Here is a 19226-nt window from a genome sequence, read left to right as displayed (position 1 = left end):
GGGACCTCATGAAAATCACCCTTTCCTCTCCAGCTTTGTGGGGTTGAATTTCATCAGCGCCATGGAGCTCTGAGGCCATGTGGATGCTTGCCTGAGTTACCAGGGGCCTGTTGAAAAGGAAGTAGGAAGCCTTTTTTATTTAAAGAAGATCATTTTATAGTCTATATTTTAAAAATCCATCCATGTATTTAATAAATAATGTCTTTTAATAGAAAATGAAATTATCAAACTTCTTCAAATGATAGCTGACTTGGACGTAAGTTCAGCACATCCATGGAGTGTGTGCATCCTGCCGTTTGTATTCATCCAAGTGAATGAGCTGAGAAGGCAGTTGAACAGCTAGACTTCAGCAGCAATGACAGCTGCATAGCAGTCAAGATTTTACCTTCTCCCAACTCAAAGGCATCATAAGCCCACATTAGGAATATAAATGGCAAGAAGAATGTGTACTTCCTTTCATTTAGACTTACTAGTAGCAATAAAATGAAAGTCAGAAAAGTACCATTCAAATGAGAGGGAAAAAAAAAACCAACAACAACCGGGTTTTTGGTTAACCACAAGTTTAATTTGAACCCAGTGTGTTAAAAACAACAGGAAAAAAAAAGGAAAGGAAAGAAAATAAGGACCTGTGGCTATCTATCATTATAGTAACTAAAATTGTCATTGGTGCTAAAGTATCTAGCACATGACAGTCCAATGCAAGTGCTTTATTTCTTTTATCTCTCTTCCTAAGATCCCTGAATAGTGTGTGATAACCCAGATACATTGCACTCACTCTAAGGGGCCTGCAGCTCTCTGCATATTGCGTGGTTCTTGGCTCTGCCTCTGTCTGGGCTGCATGTCACCTCCTCCTATACTAGCACATCCACTTTCTCTAGGAGCTGAACACTGTCATCTTTAACCCAAAACCACTTTCTTCACAAGTCTCCCCTGGTTCCCTCAAGTTCTCTTGGCTGAGTAAGGTTTGTAGTTCTTGGATTCTCATCTGTAAGCTCCCTGGCATCTGTGCTAAGGTTAACACATGCCCAATTTGATCACTCATGTACTAGAAGAAAAGGTAATAAATAAGGGATTCAGTTAAAGAGAGTTACTGGAATGACAAAGGGGTTGGTAGGTAGCTTTGCCATGATAATAGGTAGAAAAACCAAGATGTTCCTTCAAGATGTTGGGCTGCTGTGGGCTGTCTAGAAAACACTCTGTGACTGGAAAGGTAGGGGTAGAGTGTACTGAGACCAAGAAGGGCTATCTAAATCAGTCATTCAACCAACAGGCCTCTTGAGAGAAGAGTCAATGCTTGCTGTGTATTGTCAGAACTGCCTTATTGAATGTAATCGAGAATTGGATTATTTTAGAGCTCTTTTCAGCTCTGAGAGGCTCCAGTGAGCACTCATTAGACACTTCTTGTTTACACTCTACGAAAGGTAATAGTCCATATCCTGAGCCACAGATTCTGAGTCACAGAGGAGATCCTGAGCTCAACCCTCTACACTCAGAATGTGTTAAACATTTACAAATCACAGAGAACTGATTCTTAAAAGCACTATTTCTGTGCTGGGTACAAGGCTCTTTTTTTCCAAATACTTTGTTTCCCTGCCCTTACTATGATAAAGTGAACACAGTATGACATTTTTCTTGCCTACTTAGTCTGTTCCTTATGATCACTCAACAGTGAATGACTGTTTTCTCTGCTTCGTGGTTGTTACTCTGCATGGTGTGGACTTTATTTCCAGTCTACTGTTGTCCTGCATGGTCTCCTTTCTAAGCACTGTCACTCTCCAGTTGTCAGCCACATCTTACCTTTTCAATTCGGGGATCCTTACACGCTACTGAGACTGTGTTCAAGAATCTTGGACTCTGAAAACTAAATTGCTGGCAGGTGTCTTCATGTGTTCATTTTAATGGTGACAGTTTACCTCTCCAGAGACTGTTTCTGCTGATTTCCTGGTTTTTCTAACATATTCTGAACAGGTGACGGTGCTTTGCCAGGTGTGTTCAGCCAGAGCCAGTGTGTGTGGATAACTGTTGCTCAGTTCTTTAGGTCACCTAACCTCTTTATCTACACAGCATTTCTAATGCTGTCTCGTCTTGATGCTAGATATAAATTGAACATTTGTTGAATGCCAGAAAGAAATCCTCTGTGTGTTGTATTCTGAAGTTGAACAGAAATGGCTGGATATTTGAAATTCCATCCCTGGGTACCTCGGTAAACTCATGTGAATCCTCTCCAGCATCCCAGCCACTCTTTCCTCTTCATTAAATGGGAAATATAGTTAGTGGCTACTTCATAAGCTGTGAGGCAGCAGTGCTTAGGTTCACTGTATTATTTAACACAGGGTTTATAATAATCAACTAATAATAATTCCTCTTTCCTTCAAGCATTCCTCCCTGCAAAGCATTGCTGTGAGTCTCCCAAGCTGTGGGATTTTGGCAGATACTCCTCTACTCATTTTTGGCATTGTCTTTTTTGGGTGACAAACTCATCACTTCACAAAACAGCACTATTGTGGGCAGTTAGAAGTTCTAGCAGCAAGTTTTTATCCTGTTGCCTTTGACCTCTGTTCCAGAAATGCACAGGACCAGCATCTATTACCATAGCCAGGTATGACACTGCAGACTTTCTTCTCTCTGCAGTGAACAGAGTATCTGCCAAGCACGGGCTTCCGTGATGGTCTACGATGACACCAGTAAGAAATGGGTACCAATCAAGCCTGGCCAGCAGGGATTCAGCCGGATCAACATTTACCACAATACTGCCAGCAACACCTTCAGAGTCGTCGGGGTCAAGCTACAAGATCAGCAGGTAAGTACTGGAGTCAGCATCACACACCTGAGCTGCGAGCCTACCAGTACATGCTTGGTGAAAAGAAGGCCCAGGCACTTTGCCATCGGAGAGAGATCTGGGTTCAGCTCTGATTCTGCAGCCTTATAGCCAAATATAAGACCAAAAGCAAATTATCTTTTCCGAGAGTCACTTTCCATTTCATATGTAAATAATAAGCTACATCTTTCTGCTCCATTATGTCAGATCAGAATACAATGACAGATAAAATAGAAAATCAAATAAAACATTCTGTCAGATCAGACTAAGATAACATTTGTGAGAAGTCTTTGGAAAATACAGTACACGTGGACTAGGGAGATGGCTCTGTATATGATAGTGCACAAGTGTGAGAGCTAGAATTTAGGTCCCCAGAACTCATTAGAAAGCTGGACAAGTGTGGTTGCCATCTGCAGCCCCAACACCAGGAGAGAATGATGGGGATCCCTGGCTAGCCAGTCTCACTAGAACCTGCAAGCTCCAAATCCAATTAGAGACCTTGTCTCAGTAAGGCAGAGAATGATCAACCAGGTGTGGTGGCACACACCTTTAATTCCAGCACTCAGGAGGCAGGCTAAACTGTATGAGTTTGAGATCAGCCTGGCCTACGCAGTGAGTGCTAGACCAGCCCAAGTTACATAGTGAAACTTTGTCTAAAATAAAATTTTAAGTAGAACGCAGTAAGGAAGATACTTGACATCAACCTCGGCCCTACACTTATTTGCAAATAAGCATACATACGTGCACACCAAACATTCAAAAAAGAAAGAAAAAGAAAAATATAGTATGTAGATGTTTTAGTCCCATTCTGTACTTACCTGTCTATTTATCATTTGCTATTGAGATTTTGGGTTATAACCCCCAAAGTTAAATTTGGCAAAAATACCAAGATGATAGGAGGATGTTATCATCTTTCCCTGGCAAACAGCCTGGACAGCTGAGGTGGTGAGCAGTGTTTCTGGGAAATACCTGTTCAGGTACAAGTACTTTCCTGTCCATTCATGTCACACACAATCAAGGCAAAGTAGTCTAATGTAACAAGCTTACCCAATGCTCCCCACCCTGTTGCCTCTGGGAAGATTGACAAGGCATTTTGAGCAGTGAGGCTAGAAGATCTGTGGTTTTGTTTATTGAAACAACAGCTGAGATGGCTCAGTGGTTAAGGGGTGCTCCTTTCAGAGGACCTGAGTTGAGTTTCCAGCACCCACATAGCAACTTACAACTGTCTGTAACTCCAGTTCCAGGGTATCCAATGTTATCTTCTGGTTTCCTTGGACACCAAGTGCTTACAGATATACACGGTACTTAGATATACATGGAGGCATACACATAAAGCAATAATAATAATTGTTATTATTAAAGAGGACTTAAAGTCCTCTCCTTAATGTTTTCTGGAGACTTTATGCTCAGGCTGGTTCCCTGCTGGCCCTGCAGGCAAAAAGTTAGCAATGTGAAGAGAAACCTGGAATTCTGATTTAAGTGTTGTCCACTGGGCAGGTTTCTACATTGGTCAAAACAGCCCTAGCCAGAGTCTGTGTCCCTTCAGGCAGAAAACACAAACATGTTTCTGGATTCCTGCTCTAAGGTAGCCTACCTAACCCTGAGCTTATGCTCAGCTTATGCTGCCTTTTCTTTCCCTTGTTGAGTTCTCTCTAGGCATCTCCTTGACATGACGTCCGTTGCCTGGTACTGTTCCTGCATCATAGTGGGTATCCCTAAGTGATTGCTTTTTTTTTTAAAATCTGGAACTGAGGCTGGGAATCTCACTCAGCACCCCATGCATGGTAAGCCAAGCAAAGGCTTCATGCATGCTACGCAGGCACTCTATCACTGCGTCACAGCTGTAGCCTTTTCCATGCCACTCACACCATTTGGTTGCTTCTGAACCCCTAGTACTGTGAACCAAATAGATTTCTTTATAACGTGAGCCTGCTTCTGATGCTTCTTTGTAGTAATGAAAACAGACCAGCAGCAAGTATACTGTTAGAAGATGCTGTGTGTTACCCTGTGAATGGGGTTTGCAGGAAGGTTCTGAGAAGGCTATTTCGTCATCAGGTGGAGACTTGTATCTCAGAGTCTCTACCAGCCTGTAGATTCTATATTGTTTTTTAGATCCTAGCTATCAGTACAGCGGCCAGGGAGATTGTTCTCTACTATTAAGCTTCTTTCTTTGTAAAAGACCTTTAGATTATTTTTGCTCAGAAGTCTCAAAACCATGTTAGACTTTTGGTGTTTTAAGGGCTTCCTCTTAAAAACAACAACAACAACAACAACAAAAAAAAAAAAACAGGAAAGGCACTCCCATGTACTCCTACATTCCCCAAAATAAAACATGCACACAGTGTGATTACGAGCTCCTGTGTGGAAAGTGCAACATTTAAAAATAAGCTTATCCTTCGAAAGTACCTAAAGCAGGCCTGCTGAATCTTAGGGAATTATCTTTAAAATAAATCTGACTAGGAAAGGTTGAAAGTGAAGGATTAGAAAACTGTAACCCTTATAATCACTACCATAATAAGCTGGTAGCTGCTATGTATGTCAGACATGACAGGCAACAACTATTCCAAAGAAAGACTGACCTTTTTAATAAGACACCCCATCAGAAGAGAAGTCACAGCAGCCCTAAATTTGAATGCATCTAATAATGTATGTTCTAAATATATAAGCAGAAATGGACCAATCTAGAGGTCTCAGGAAATAGACTAATTGCGAAGCCTACTTGCAGATTCTAATCATGGCTCCAAGTAGCATACTGAAGAAGCAGGCAGAAATGAGTGAAAACAGAGGGATTTTTGTTAGCATTATTAACCTGCTTGGCCTGATTTATGTTGTGGAAACTGCAGCCAACAGCTGTATGGTATTACAAGTGTCTTAGTTGGTGTTTTTTATTGCTGTTGAAAGACAAGATGACTACAGCAAACTCTTAATAAGGAAAGCATTTAATTGGGGCTGGCTTACAGTTCAGACATTTAGCCCATTATTCTTTTGATGGGAAGCATGACAGCACACAGGCAGACATGGTGCTGGAGAAGGAGCTGAGAATTCTACCTTTGGATCAGCAGGCAGCAGGAAGAGAGAGTGACGCTGGGCCTGGCTTGAGCTTCTGAAACCTCAAAGCATACCTCCAATGACTCACTTCTCCAACAAGGCCACACCTACTCCAACAAGGCCACACCTCCAATAATACCACTCCCTATGATCCTATAGGAGTCATTTTCATTCAAACCACATGATATGTACCAACAGAGAATATGCTAGACTATGGAGCACACCAGAATGAAAAAGGATAAAAATCATACAGAGTATATGCTTTCAAAATTTCTATTATTACTTTGTCTATATTTGGTGTGTGGTACACTTAGTGTGAGATTCTGGGTGGGTGCATGTCACCACTCATGTGTGAAAGTCAGAGGATAGCTTTATGGATTTGATTGACTACTTTGCCCTTTATATAGATGCTGAGCAGAGCATTGCAAGACTTGCACAACAAGTGCCTTTGCCTGCTGAGCCATTCACCAGCCCCTAGAGTATCTTCTTTGACCACAGAGGAATCAAACCAGAGTCAGTGACAGGAAGACAGCTAATAAAATCTCTGTCTTCTCTGTCTTCTCTGCATTTGTTTTTGTTGCGCATTCAGCTAGTGTGCAGTAGTTATGGAAAGAGGGACATTACTAACTGACTCCTGGGGCAAACAAGAAATGGAAATTTAAGATGAGAATGTTTTGTGCTGCTAAGTAGTAAAGAACAGCAAAGTTTATGAGGTGTTGCTAAAACTGCTCACAGGAGAAATTTTGTTTTATAAATGTATATATTGCAAAAGAAGAATGATTAATATTGGTGGTCTATGCTTTTTATCTCAGGAAGCTAGGAAAATAGTTAAACCCAACAAAAGTAGGAGGAAGAAAACCATAAAATTTTTTTAACTGGATCTGGAGAGATGGCTCAGACATTCAGTGTTTGCTGCTCTTCCAGAGAACCTGAGTTCTGTTCCCAATACCCATATCAGGTGGCTCACAAACCAGCTTCAAGGAATCCAACACCCTCCTCTGACCTCTTATGCACATGTGGCATTCACATATACACAAGTAAATACATAAAATATTTTAAATGAAAATTTAAAAACCCTAATAATATAAAGTAAATGAATGATAGAAAAAAGTAAAATATCTTGGTTCTTTAGCAAAAATGTTGGTTCTTTAAAAATAAAATTAATAAACTCATAATAAGAACAATCAAGGGACTTTTTAAAAGAAAGATACAAACTGTGAATATCAGAAACCAAAGGGGTATTATTACTACCAACCTATAAACATTAAAAATCAATATGCTTGGAAATTAGGCAGCTTAAATGAAATAGATGCCTCAAAAGCTGCCAAAATTAACATGAGAGTAATAGAAAAACTAAATAGTTTTATGTACTAAAGCAATTTAATCTGTAATTCCAAGTGTAACATTCCCACAAAGGAAACTTCAGGCACAGGTAGCCAGCTCAGTGAGCTTTTCCATTTATTTGATGAAGAACAGTGCTAGTATTACATAGCGCCCAGAAACAAGAAGATGGATCCTACATGGCCTTATTACCATGATGAGAACATTACAAAGCAGAAAACCACAAGCTAAATAATTAATGGCCTGAACCAAATAAATATTTTTAAACTCCTGATAAATGATATAATTTATTACAGGAATACAAAATTAACAGAACAAGGGGGAACAGAAAAGGCACTTAGTAAAATTTAGTGTCCCTTCATGATAAAAATTAAGAGGAAACTGGGAAAGATAACTTGGCAAATAGTATCTATAGACAGCAAAAGCCCTAGTCATTAAACTTGCCCTATATTCCAGGAGAACAAGACAAGAAAAAGAGAGAATAAACTTATCTTTCATCTCAGATGATTTAATAATATAGAGAAGTGTCAACAAGATGGCTCAGCAGGTAAATGTGCTTGCTGGTAAGCCTGGTGACCTGAGTGCAGTCCCCAGAATCCCCATGGAAGAGGGAGGAACTGACTCCCCCTAAGTCCTCTCACCTCCAATGCTCATGCCGTGGCACAAACATGTATATACACATGCATACACACATATGCATACAAATAAATGCAATAAACCTTTTTAAATAATTAAGAGTGTCTGAACTACCTACAAACTTATGGTGCTATAATTAGTATAAAATATATTAACATATTGTTATGCTAAATGAGTTTGACGGACACCTGTGTTTTTTTAATATGTTAGCAGTAAATAACTATAAAATGAAACTGTTTCAAATGATATTTGGAAGCTCACCAGAAAATTTCAAAGACTTTGGAACAACTCTCGCTGTAGCTACAACCTTCTGTACACTGGAAACTGTTAAGATGGTTGAGAGGACTCAAGCAGCCAAGCTGCTCAGAAACTGACCACGTTCATGAACTGAGGCCCTGGTGTCATTAGATGTCACTTCTTCAAAATCTCACCCATTTAAGATTCCAGCAGGTATTTGTAGAAACTAGTTAGTAATCTGCTTCTAAGATTCATATGAAAATTATAGGATCATCTTGAAGAACCAAAATGGGGCTTGCACTTTCATATTTCCAATCTTACTATAAAGCTGTAATAATTGCAGCAGGGAGATACTGACATTAAGATCAACTAACAGACTCAGAAATTTAGGAATGGCTAGATAAAGCCACATATATGTGGTCCCTTGGTTTATGACAAGGCATCTTTATGTTCAGCAAGGAAAAGATGTTATTTTCAATAAATAACCCCAGTTCAGTCTGTATTTTATTTTTAAATGGTTACGCCAAACCTCAGAATTATTTCAGCCTAAACACTAAAGGCCAACAGTAGCGGGGTACTTAGGAATCTGAGGTGGGAGGACTGCTTCAGACCAAGAATCCAGGGCTACCCTTGGCAATGTAGCAAGACCCCATCTTGAAAGAAGCGTGAGAGAGGTGTTCAGAAACTAGTAAAACATTGATAAGAAAGTACAGGAAAATTTTCTCATGACTTTAGAGAAAACAGATGTTCAGTGGTTAAGAACACTTGTTGTTGCAGAGGACCCAGGTTTAGTCCCAGCACCCACATGGTGACTCACAATCTGTAAATCCAGTTGTAGGGCATATGACGTCCTCTTCTGACCTCCACTGGCACTGAACATTCACATGGTACACAGATACCCATTCAAGGAAAATATATAAAATAGATAAATCTAAAGAAATTGAAAAAAAAGCATTAGCTATAGAGGACAGATTATGGATGGACTTCATTAGCACTGAGGAGTTTCCTTACTGTGCACAATGAGATGGAAAAGCAAGCTACACCCTGGGGGGACTACTTCCCCGAAGTATGTAATAGGCCAATTCAATCAGGAAGGATGTATACAAAGCTGAAAATTAACTTTAAAAAGCCAAATAGCTTGAACAAAGACTTCCCAAAAGAGCAGTGGACAGAAGTGACAAGCTAACAATGGTGGCAAATACAAGGAAAGTGCTCAGCCATTGTGTTTGGGGAGACACTATGCAAACCACCTGGGATAACACTATACTCCACACCCCAAGGGTGCCCTTCAGAAGTCAGACAGTTCTGACAGAAACGACCCTGGGATAGTGCTATACTCTGCACAACTCAAGGGTGCCATTCAGAAGCCAAACAATTCTGAGTATTTCTGGCCAAGTGGATCTCTCATATGTCGCTCAGGAGAGTGGAAATTGGTACCATCTTCCTGAGAAATCTTATAACCAAGGCTACTAAATCTAAATGCACACAAACCATACCCCTCCCTTCTGTGTAGATGCCCAAAGAAACAAGAATTTGTATCTACTAAAAATAAAAATATTCATAGAGCAAAATAGCCAAGGGCTAGAAACCAACTCAGACACTCATCAATAAGAGCATGGAGAAGTTATTTGCTGTTAAAATGGCATGTTTAGCCCACAGTGATGCTGCATGCCTGTATTTCTACCACTAGAGAGGAAAGGGCAGAGGATTCATGAGTTCAAACCCCATGCTACATAGCGAGTACCAGACCAGCCTGGGCTATGTAGTAAGACTCTATCTAGGCATGGGGGTAGGGAGAGAAATGGATGAATTTCACAGATATTATGTTAAATGGAAAGAGTCAGAAATAGCACTGTATGCCATATTAATCCATTTTTAGTTTAAGAATTGGTTGGCCGCGTGGTGGTGGCACACACCTTTAATCCCAGCACTCCGGAGGCAGAGGCAGGCGGATCTTTGTGAGTTTGAGGCCAGCCTGGTCTACAAGAGCTAGTTCCAGGGACAGGCTCCAAAGCTATAGAGAAGCCTTGTCTTGGAAAAACCAAAAGAAAAAAAAAAAAGAATTGGTAAGAGTTACCAATGGTGAGAAAAGTTAGAGCATAGTTATCGCTGAGGGGCGCTGTTGAGAAAAGAGACATCAGAAGAAAGCTTGTCCCATCCAAAAGTGGCCACACAGTGTTACAAATGCCCAACTATCTCCTCTAACTTGCTCTAAGTAGAACAAGCAAATAATCAGGTAGGCACTAAGATTTTAGCTTCCACCAGTAAAACCTATCTGGGAGTTGGTAAATACCAGGCTTCTCTCTGTCTTTGACCAAGTGATATATTAGCTATGCACCGCCTGCACATGCATTCAAGGCACACTTTGTGGGACTCTCCTTTATAAAAGGATGGTTTAGAAGTTGTGAAAATAAATTTTAAAGTGGTGGTGTCTCTCTGGTGGTTCAGCTTATATGAGTGTTTTATCTTCACAGGTCTATTAGGGAATATATTATCTACACTGTTGCTGTCCCTTTGCATTTCATGGATCTACTAAGAGTTGCTCAGCTGAAAAGGAATAAACAGGATGCGATGTACAGTGCTCTAACTCAATGATCTGCTCATTTCTTATACCAAGAACCACCATGTCTTCAAAGCAGTTGTAGCCTGTTGGGGTATTTGTGGATAGCAGCTGGCCGTCTTTAGGCTCCAGGGATAGCAACAACAGAAATGCCAGTATAAGGTCTTTTTTTTTTTTTTTTTTTTAAAACACAGGGTTTCTCTCTAACAGTCCTGTCTGTTCTGGGACTTGCTCAGTAAACAAGGTTGGCCTCAAACTCACTGAGATTTACTTTATCTCTGAGTGCTGAGATTAAAGGCATGTGTCATACCACCTCCCCAGTATAAGGTCTTAAGACCTGTGCAGCCAGAACCAATCCAGGAGGCTCCAGAGATCAAAGCCAGGCCACAGGAAATTAGAGAACAATGTTAGCTCATTTTGCAGGCAGTGAACTGCAGCATGGAGTCCCCTCTATAGACTGTTCCAGCCCTCCCATTAGTTTACTGTGTAACTTTGTTCAAGTCCCTTGTTTTTCCTGGCCCTGATTTCCCAACTACAAAGAGAATTCCTAAGATCCCTATGAATTCTTTTTCTGTACCTGGGATGGGTATTACTTTTCTCCTGATGCTTGCATGGCTGAGTCACCTCTGAGATTGTAGTCAGCCATCTCAACTCATAGTCTTAGAAGTCTCACTTCCCTAGAGCATCTCCCCAGCCAGTCTTGCTTTGTTCTTTCTCAACCAACCTTAATATGTCACTTCCAGACCTCTTCTGCACAACTTTCTCACAGAACATCTGCTATGAGTTGACTGGGACAGAATGGAAAAGGTTCTTAGCTTCCTGATTCTGTGCACGACTCCAGTCACTAACTCAGTGGTTCCTAACTTTCCAAACGCTGTGACCCTTAATACAGTTCCTCATGATGTGGTAACCCCCAACATAAAAATTTTTTATTGTTACTTCATAACTGTAATTTTGCTACTGTTATGAATCATAATGTAAATATCTATGTTTTCTGATAGTCTTATGTGACCCCTGCAAAGAGTTGTTTTGACAACCCCCATGAGGGGTCATGACTCACAGGTGGAGACCCATTGCTCTAACCTTAACAGCCATTTTAATCATGCTAACTTGGCAGTTCATCTCATACATACACTCCACAAACACTCGAGCCTTTTTTCAGCAGTGTAAAATTAAACCAGTCAACCCCCAGCTAGGGTCTTCTGCTTATCAGTACACATGTGTATGTCTGCTCCTACTCAAGAACTTGTATATAGATACTAGCCAAAATATTCACCTGTTGCTATGTGTAGCAAGAAAGTTGTAAAATGGTCCCATCTCTTCTCCTGATTTAGTACATGTGTCCAATGACTCATCTTACTTGTTCACTTCATTATACGTGGACCTAAGTTCAACTTGCATGTGAGGGAAATCTAGGATGATGCTGTTCTAGATATTGTCTGTAATTACTATTCTCCGGCTTTTCCTGATCCTGTAACACAGCAATATGAACAGCTGTGGAGAGCAACAAACCATTACCATATTCTTCCTACTTTACAGGCAAGAGGACTCTTAGGGGGAGGATTACACAGCCAGGTGATGGCTGCACCTAGAGTGTTGTCAGGCCACCACTGACTTCACAGAGCACCACTTTCTAAATAGCCTGAAATCATTCTCTTTCAGTGTCTAGAAGAGCAAACATTGAGGGGCCCGCAGACCTGCTGTTGAGTCTCTGCCGGCCATGGCTCTCTGAATGTCTGTCTTCGCAGTCTTTTGCCCTGCCTGGCTGATAGCTGTTATGTGTAGTAAGGGGAGAGCGGGCTGTGTCCCACCGCCTGGCTTGCTTAACTTCCGAAATAACCACACAGAAAACTGTATTAATTAAATTACTGCCTGACCCATTAGTTCTCGCCTCTTATTGGCTGCCATATCTTTATTCAACCCATTTCTAATAACCTGTATGTCACCATGTGACTGTAGCTTACCGGCAAGATTCTAACCTATGTCCGTCTCAGGCCGGAGATTCATGGTGTCTGCCACACTTCCCTTCTTCCCAGCATTCTGTTCTGTCTACTCCACCTATCTAAGTCTGCCCTGTCAAAAGGCCAAGGCAGTCTCTTTATTCAACCAATAAAAGCAACACACAAACAGAATAACCTCCTACACCAATTATGTCTGTTGGTGATTAATAACAAAAATAGCTGTGAGGCTGTATATGTGTGTAATATATTTCTACAAGTCATTGTTGAAAATAGAACTTGTTTATTATGAATTCTGAACACTGATAAGGGCTGTGGGAAATTGAAATCAAACTGCAAAATACTGTTACCCTTTAGGAGCTTCATATCTAGAAGATATGGATTAAGTGTAGCTAAAATATATCTGGCACCAGGAGATCCTTTCAGAATCCCCACAAGGTCAATAAGGCAGCATTAGTACCTTCATCTTATTGTTGGAGAAACTGAACCTTAGAAAACAGCATTGATTCCCTAAGTGGCACAACCAAGAGACAGGGTCTGAACCAGAACCCAACCGGGGAATTTTACTCCCAGTTCAGACCTAGTTAAGTGAAATAACAAGTTTCCAGCTGTTCAATTATAGCCTGAAATGCCTGATCACCTTTTCCCTCCTGTGAACCTTATCCCTCACACTACCCATGGTTGAAAGGATACAGTATCTTTGCCCATGGCAGCTCCCTCCAGCTCACTTACATTTAATTTATTTACACGTATTTCTCTCTTTTCTCCTCCAGGTTGTGATCAATTATTCAATTGTGAAAGGGCTGAAGTACAATCAGGCAACACCCACCTTCCATCAGTGGCGAGATGCCCGTCAGGTCTATGGCTTAAACTTTGCAAGTAAGGAAGAGGCAACCACTTTCTCCAATGCGATGCTCTTTGCCCTGAACATCATGAATTCCCAAGAAGGAGGTAAGCAGGACATTGTCTTTACTGGATGTTGAGGCTCTCTCTTGTTCTGTCTGTGTCCCAGCTCTGGTTGTCTAACATCCTGACATTGCTACTTCATTTATTGACATGATGTAGACCCTCAGAAACCTGTTACTTGACTTGAGGTTCACAGTAATGACTAAGAATAAGGAAGAGGGATTAATGTGCTATTGTGAAATGCAGGTTTGTATTAATGTGCTCCTGAAGCCCTCTGTGAGATGTGTTGTATGTTAGCCATCCTACTGCTGTATTCCAGAATACATACCTGACATGGCAGAATAGATAAGAAGTGAATGGAGTCCTACCCACTTTAGAATTTAGAGTTCACAGATTCATAAATAGCTAACTTTAATGTTCTACAGTGAATGCTAGAATAAAATGTGTGCAAAGTACTTGGGGACTACAAAAGAAAACAATAACTGCCCATCTGGGCTGTAAGAGAGGCCCTGGCAGCAGTGGTGACATAAGAGCTGAAGCTCAAAGGAACAAGGACTACACTCAGCAGGGTGTGCTGAGGAGGGAGCTGCTGCTGCAGAGGTAGAGGTGGGAGAGCTTGCATGTGTCAGAAGAAAAAAACCTACAGTGCAGTGTGTCTGGGGCCTGTGTACAGGTGCAGAGCAGCTAGATGAAACTGGAAGCGTGACAAGTTGACAAGTTGGGCCCTGTAAGGCTTGGGAGTGGGACTAGCAAAAGTCCCGGAATCGAGCAGTTACAGCAGAGCACCAAACTGTTGGTGACTTTTGACAACTTTGAGGAAGGACCTGAGCTTTCCCAATGAGGGTGTATTGCTGGCCTCAGTTGGTCCTACAGTTGGCAGGCATCTTAACCTTTGGTGGAGCACAGTGGTGGCAGAGCACAGTGGTGGCAGTGCACAGTGGTTATGAACCAGGCTTGGAACCACTTTACTTGGTTTGAGCTCTCTTTTGCTGCATTCCCAGTCAAGAAACCATTGAGCAACTCACTGAAGGTTCCTGGGCCTCTGCATCCCTGACTACAAATGCAGACAAGGAGAGTTGCTTTTACATTTAAATGAGCTAGATGGTTGTCATCTCTTGATTCAGCATGTGTATTATGTTACTGCTGTTGCTACTGCCTGCAGCCAGCACCACTGCTGCTACCCCGACTACCAAAACACAAAAGGAGACAGGTGCCCATGCTGCTAAAGGGAGATGACATTTGAACATATACTGAGCCTGATATATTGGTGCTTTGGGCTCAGCTTAAACACTTCAAGAGATTTTGTGAGCTAAGAAGACTATATGGAATGAGGTTTTGTGAGTCATGTGTGAGTCTTCTCTTGTTGTGCTAAGACAAAGGCAGCTTATAGAAGGAGCCTTACAGTTTCAGGGGGTTAGAGTCCATGACCATTGTGATGGGAGTTTGGGAACATGCAGTAGGCAGGCAGACACGGCATTAGAGAATAGGCACAGGGCAGCTGGACAGCTTACTAGGAATGGCATTGGCCTTGTTTGTTTGTTTGTTTTGGTTTTTTTAATTTTTTAAAATCTTTTTCAAGACAGGATTTCTCTGTACCTTTGGAGCCTGTTCTAGAACTAGCTCTTGTAGACCAGGCTGGCCTTGTACTCACAGAGATCCGCCTGCTTCTGCCTCCTGAGTGCTGGGATTAAAGGCGTATGCCACCACTGCCCTGCTTTTTTTTTTTTTTTTTTTTGAGACTGGGTTTCTATGTGTAATAGCCCTGGCTATCCTGGAACTAGCTCTGTAGACTAGGCTGGCCTTGAACTCACAGAGATTCTTTCCAGGTATTGTAGTGGTGAACTATCATGAGGGAATTGCTTATCAGGGTCACATGGTGTCAATTCTAACACAGGCCCACATCCCCAGTGGACTGAACAAATGGTCTTGTTGATGCTGGAATGAAGGCTGCCAGTTTGGATGTGTAGATACAGAGTTAGTGTGCCTGGTTAGCATTGGTAGTGGCTGCTGCTGACTGAGCTTTCTCAGCAGCTGATATGTCATGCACAAATGTGAAGCATGTATCTACGGTGTGCTTACATGCAACTCCCAGTAGTTACCAAACCTGAAAGAAAGGTACCCTTGACCCAAAGGCTTCAGCAGCCACATAGCCTTCAATACTGCAGTTGTTTGCTCTGTGTACAACTGATTGCCCAAATCATATGGATTGTATAGTTGCTTGTAGCATGACATCTTGAATCCCAAAGTTGTGCAGGATCCCAGGCTTAGGGTGGCATCTAGCACCCCATAAACAGACATACCCTTTTCGTTCCCCCTTGGGAATCTTTTCTTCTAAGGTGTCTGGTTCCTGTGACCTTCTGAGGTCTCCTGTAGACCTCTATCACCACAGGTGAGTCTTGATCAGCTTTTCCTACCCCTCAGTATGTGGATAGACATGGGTATGGACTTGGGGTCTTCCCAGGCCTGCAGGCACAGGCCACTTAGCTGTACCATTTAAAATAAGCTATATTTGCCTTCCCCCAAAATTAAAGCGTGTCTTTGTGTCTTCAGGCTTTTGGTTAACTCTCACCATATCCCTGGGAGATGTTATCTCAGATGCCTTCCCTGCTTTCTGGACCAGAAAGCCAAAGTTCAGAGAGGAAGTAACTGCTCAGAAATCTTATAATCGTAACTGCTGAAACTCAACGCTGGAACCAAGTTGTTTCATAGTTCTGTTTTCTGGGCGCTGAAAAGCAAACATTTGTGCCTCAAATGATTTCTTTTTTGATTCTTTCTCTCCACAGTGAGATGTACTAGCTTGTTTTTTTTTTTTTTATCGTGTTTAGTTTTATGGGTTGTTTTTTTGTTGTTGTTGTTGTTGTTTTTTTCTGAGACCGGGTCCTCTAAAGCCAAGGATGACCTTAACCCCTGATCCTCTTGCCTTAGCTTCTGGAATACTGGAATTACAAGTGAGCACTATCTTGTCCAGCTTTGTTTTAGTGTTTTGTTCTGTTTTAAAGACAAGGTTTCCTGTGTAGTCTAAGCTTGACTTGCGATCTCACTATCTCATTTTCCTGAGTGGTAGGTTTGCAGGCATGCATCTCAATGTCTGACCTGAAAACGACTATTAACTCATGATTCTTCACATTATTCTGGAAGAGGTTAAAGTATAGTAGAATAGTATTTTTTTTTTTTTTTTACTGTCTGAATTCTCCATAGAAGAGATTCTCAGATGTTTGACCCTTGACAAAGCTACTTTGCTGATGGTTTTTTTTTTACCAGGTACCTACTGGATCTAGCTTCTTGTTTCAGTGATTTTTGGATACCCAGTCTTCAACTTCAGGCCTAACCCAGGGAAACTAAAGTCAATTTAGCAGGTACAAAACAGTTAAAGTAACAGTTACGGAGTGTTTCCCATTGCCTATGAAGAGGTAAGGTATCTTAGAGCTAGCAGAAGCTCTCACAGTTCTGGAGAACAAAACTCTGAGTTCAGGGATTGTCCTGGGGAGGTGGGGGCTTACTGAGGCTTTTTCTATAGATGTTGATATATAGAAGTTACCTGAAGTGGAAAGGGCTATTTGGCTCTAATGCCACTCACTCCCTTCAGTGTTAAGGAAGTCAAGATCCCTGTGTGGGTTGCTCTGGAAGCTCCCACTAGTGGAAACAGTGCTACAGCCTAACTTTGGTGGCTGCCATCTGTGTCTGCTGCTAACTACAGAGCATGCCCTACAGACCATGTGACCCAGCTTTCCTGGGTATCATATGACAAGGCATGGTGTGATGGCCACAGATGGTACTTAGGCTCAGGTACGACTTGGAGAGAGAAACTTCTCTGGCCTGGGTACATGGAATTATGGAGATAGTTAATACTTAGACTTTTTCTTCAAAGCCTACAATTTTTATTTTTCCCCAGGCCACTTATTCAGGTGGCCTTTTCCTGCTCTTCCTGAGAAATGGTTCTCACCAACCAAGAAGCCTAGTTGAGGCCAGGGGCCAAGAACCCCCAAGAAGACTAATTGGGGTATAGAGGTTTTTGTTCTTAAACTCTAAAGCACTTAGGACAGCCTACTGTGATACATATTTTTTTTAGAAAGGGCTCTGAGATCCAAAATAGAGGTATCCAAAATAGAGGTATGTATCTTGTTTGGAGTTGAGAGTTAAGGTTAGGTCTTCTGGTTTGGAATCCAGTGCTTCTACAGCTGTGCTTCCAGGGGTCAGGGAAGGTACAAGTCCAGGTTGTTGAGCTGTGCCCATGCTGCAGCCATTGGTGGGCTTCTCATATTAAAGATCAGATCTCAGGTAGCCCAGCAAGGCTGGTTCATGCTATCATTCCAGTCCCTTGCAGGAGAATGAAGTGGACTTTAGTGTCAGTGTCTGTCTTGTTGCTGACTCTTGAACTGCTGATACCACTTCCAGAAAGCATTCAGACTGTCTCTGCCTGCATTGTTGGTCTGCCTAGTCCCCAAGCAAGGAGAGATGTTGACCACTGTTCTACACTCTGTCCTGCTCAGTTTCCCTCTCTACCTCAGACATCCTCCAGCAGCAGGGAGACTGTCTGAGTTAGAGTTTCTATTGCTGTGAAATGACACCATGACCATAGCAACTCTTACAAAGGAGAAACATTTAACTGGGGTGGCTTACATTTTCAGAGGTATAATCCATAATCATCATGGTGCGACATAGTACTGGAGAAGGAGCTAAAAGTTCTTAAATCTTTATTCAAAGGCAACAGGAAGTGAACCAAGACACTGGGTATAACTTGAGCATAGGAGACCTCAAAACCTGCCCCCACAGTGACACACTTTCTTCAGCAAGGCCACATCTACTCCAACAAAGGCACACCTTCTAATCATACCATTCTGTATGAGATTATAGTGGCCAATTACATTCAAATTACCACATTCCATTCCCTGACTCCCATAAACTTGTAACAATATCATAATGCAAAATACAACTTCAAAAGTCCCCATTTAACAGTATTTAAAAGTTCAAAGTCTTTTCTGAGATTCATGCAATCTCTTAACTATAAACCCCTATAAAATCAAAATCAAAGAACAGATCACATACTTCCAACATATAATAGCACAGGATATTCAATACTGTTCCAAAACATGGGGAAAGGAGCACAGAGAGGAAATACTGGATCAAAGCAAGACCTAAAACTAGCTGTACAAACTCTTAAACTCTGCATTTTCATGTCTGGTGTCAACGTACTCTTCAGATCTCCAACTTCTTTCAAGTTTTGTTGACTGCAACATCTTCCTTTCTCTTGGGTTGGTTCCACTTCCTGTTAATAGCTTTCCTTGACAGGTATCCTGTAGTAATATGAGCGGCGGGGCTGCGTCCCCAGCACCCGGCCGCCCCCACGGCTAGCTTTACCCAAAATAATTACACGGAAACTGTATTCTTTTAAACATGCTTGGCCCTTTAGCTCTAGCCCTTACTGGCTAATTCTGATATCCCGATCAACCCATCTCTAATAATCTGTGAGAACAGGTCTTACCGGGAAGATTCTAGCCTAGTCCATCCTGGGTCGGAGCTTCATGGCGTGTGTCCTGCCCGGGAGTGGGGCATGGCGTCTCTCTCAGGCGTCTGCTCCCGAGAGGAGAGCTGTGGAGTCTGAGCTCACTTCCTCTTCCTCCCAGCGTTCTGTTCTGTTTACTCCTTCCACCTATCTTCTAACTAATGAGGGCCAAGCAGTTTCTTTTTATTTAACGAATGACCTTCCTCCATCATTTCCCCT

The 19226-nt window shown here is 41.8% G+C and overlaps 1 protein-coding gene across 7 annotated transcripts in view; it reads left to right on the top strand.

Annotated features, from left to right (window-relative positions):
- Evl (Enah/Vasp-like) overlaps positions 1-19226 on the top strand; it is a 148781-nt gene that overhangs the window by 89817 nt on the left and 39738 nt on the right. For all 7 annotated transcript variants that reach the window (XM_041633079.1, XM_041633080.1, XM_041633077.1 and 4 more), the window contains exons 2-3: positions 2632-2800; positions 13372-13549. In XM_041633079.1, coding sequence (XP_041489013.1) covers positions 2632-2800; positions 13372-13549 — 347 coding nt within the window. The remainder of the gene's footprint in view (positions 1-2631; positions 2801-13371; positions 13550-19226) is intronic.

Source organism: Microtus oregoni, unplaced genomic scaffold, assembly GCF_018167655.1.
Source record: "Microtus oregoni isolate MIOR12 unplaced genomic scaffold, Mior012 000043F_ref0000047, whole genome shotgun sequence".
Taxonomy (NCBI): domain Eukaryota; kingdom Metazoa; phylum Chordata; class Mammalia; order Rodentia; family Cricetidae; genus Microtus; species Microtus oregoni.
This window is presented reverse-complemented; position numbering and strand designations above follow the sequence as displayed.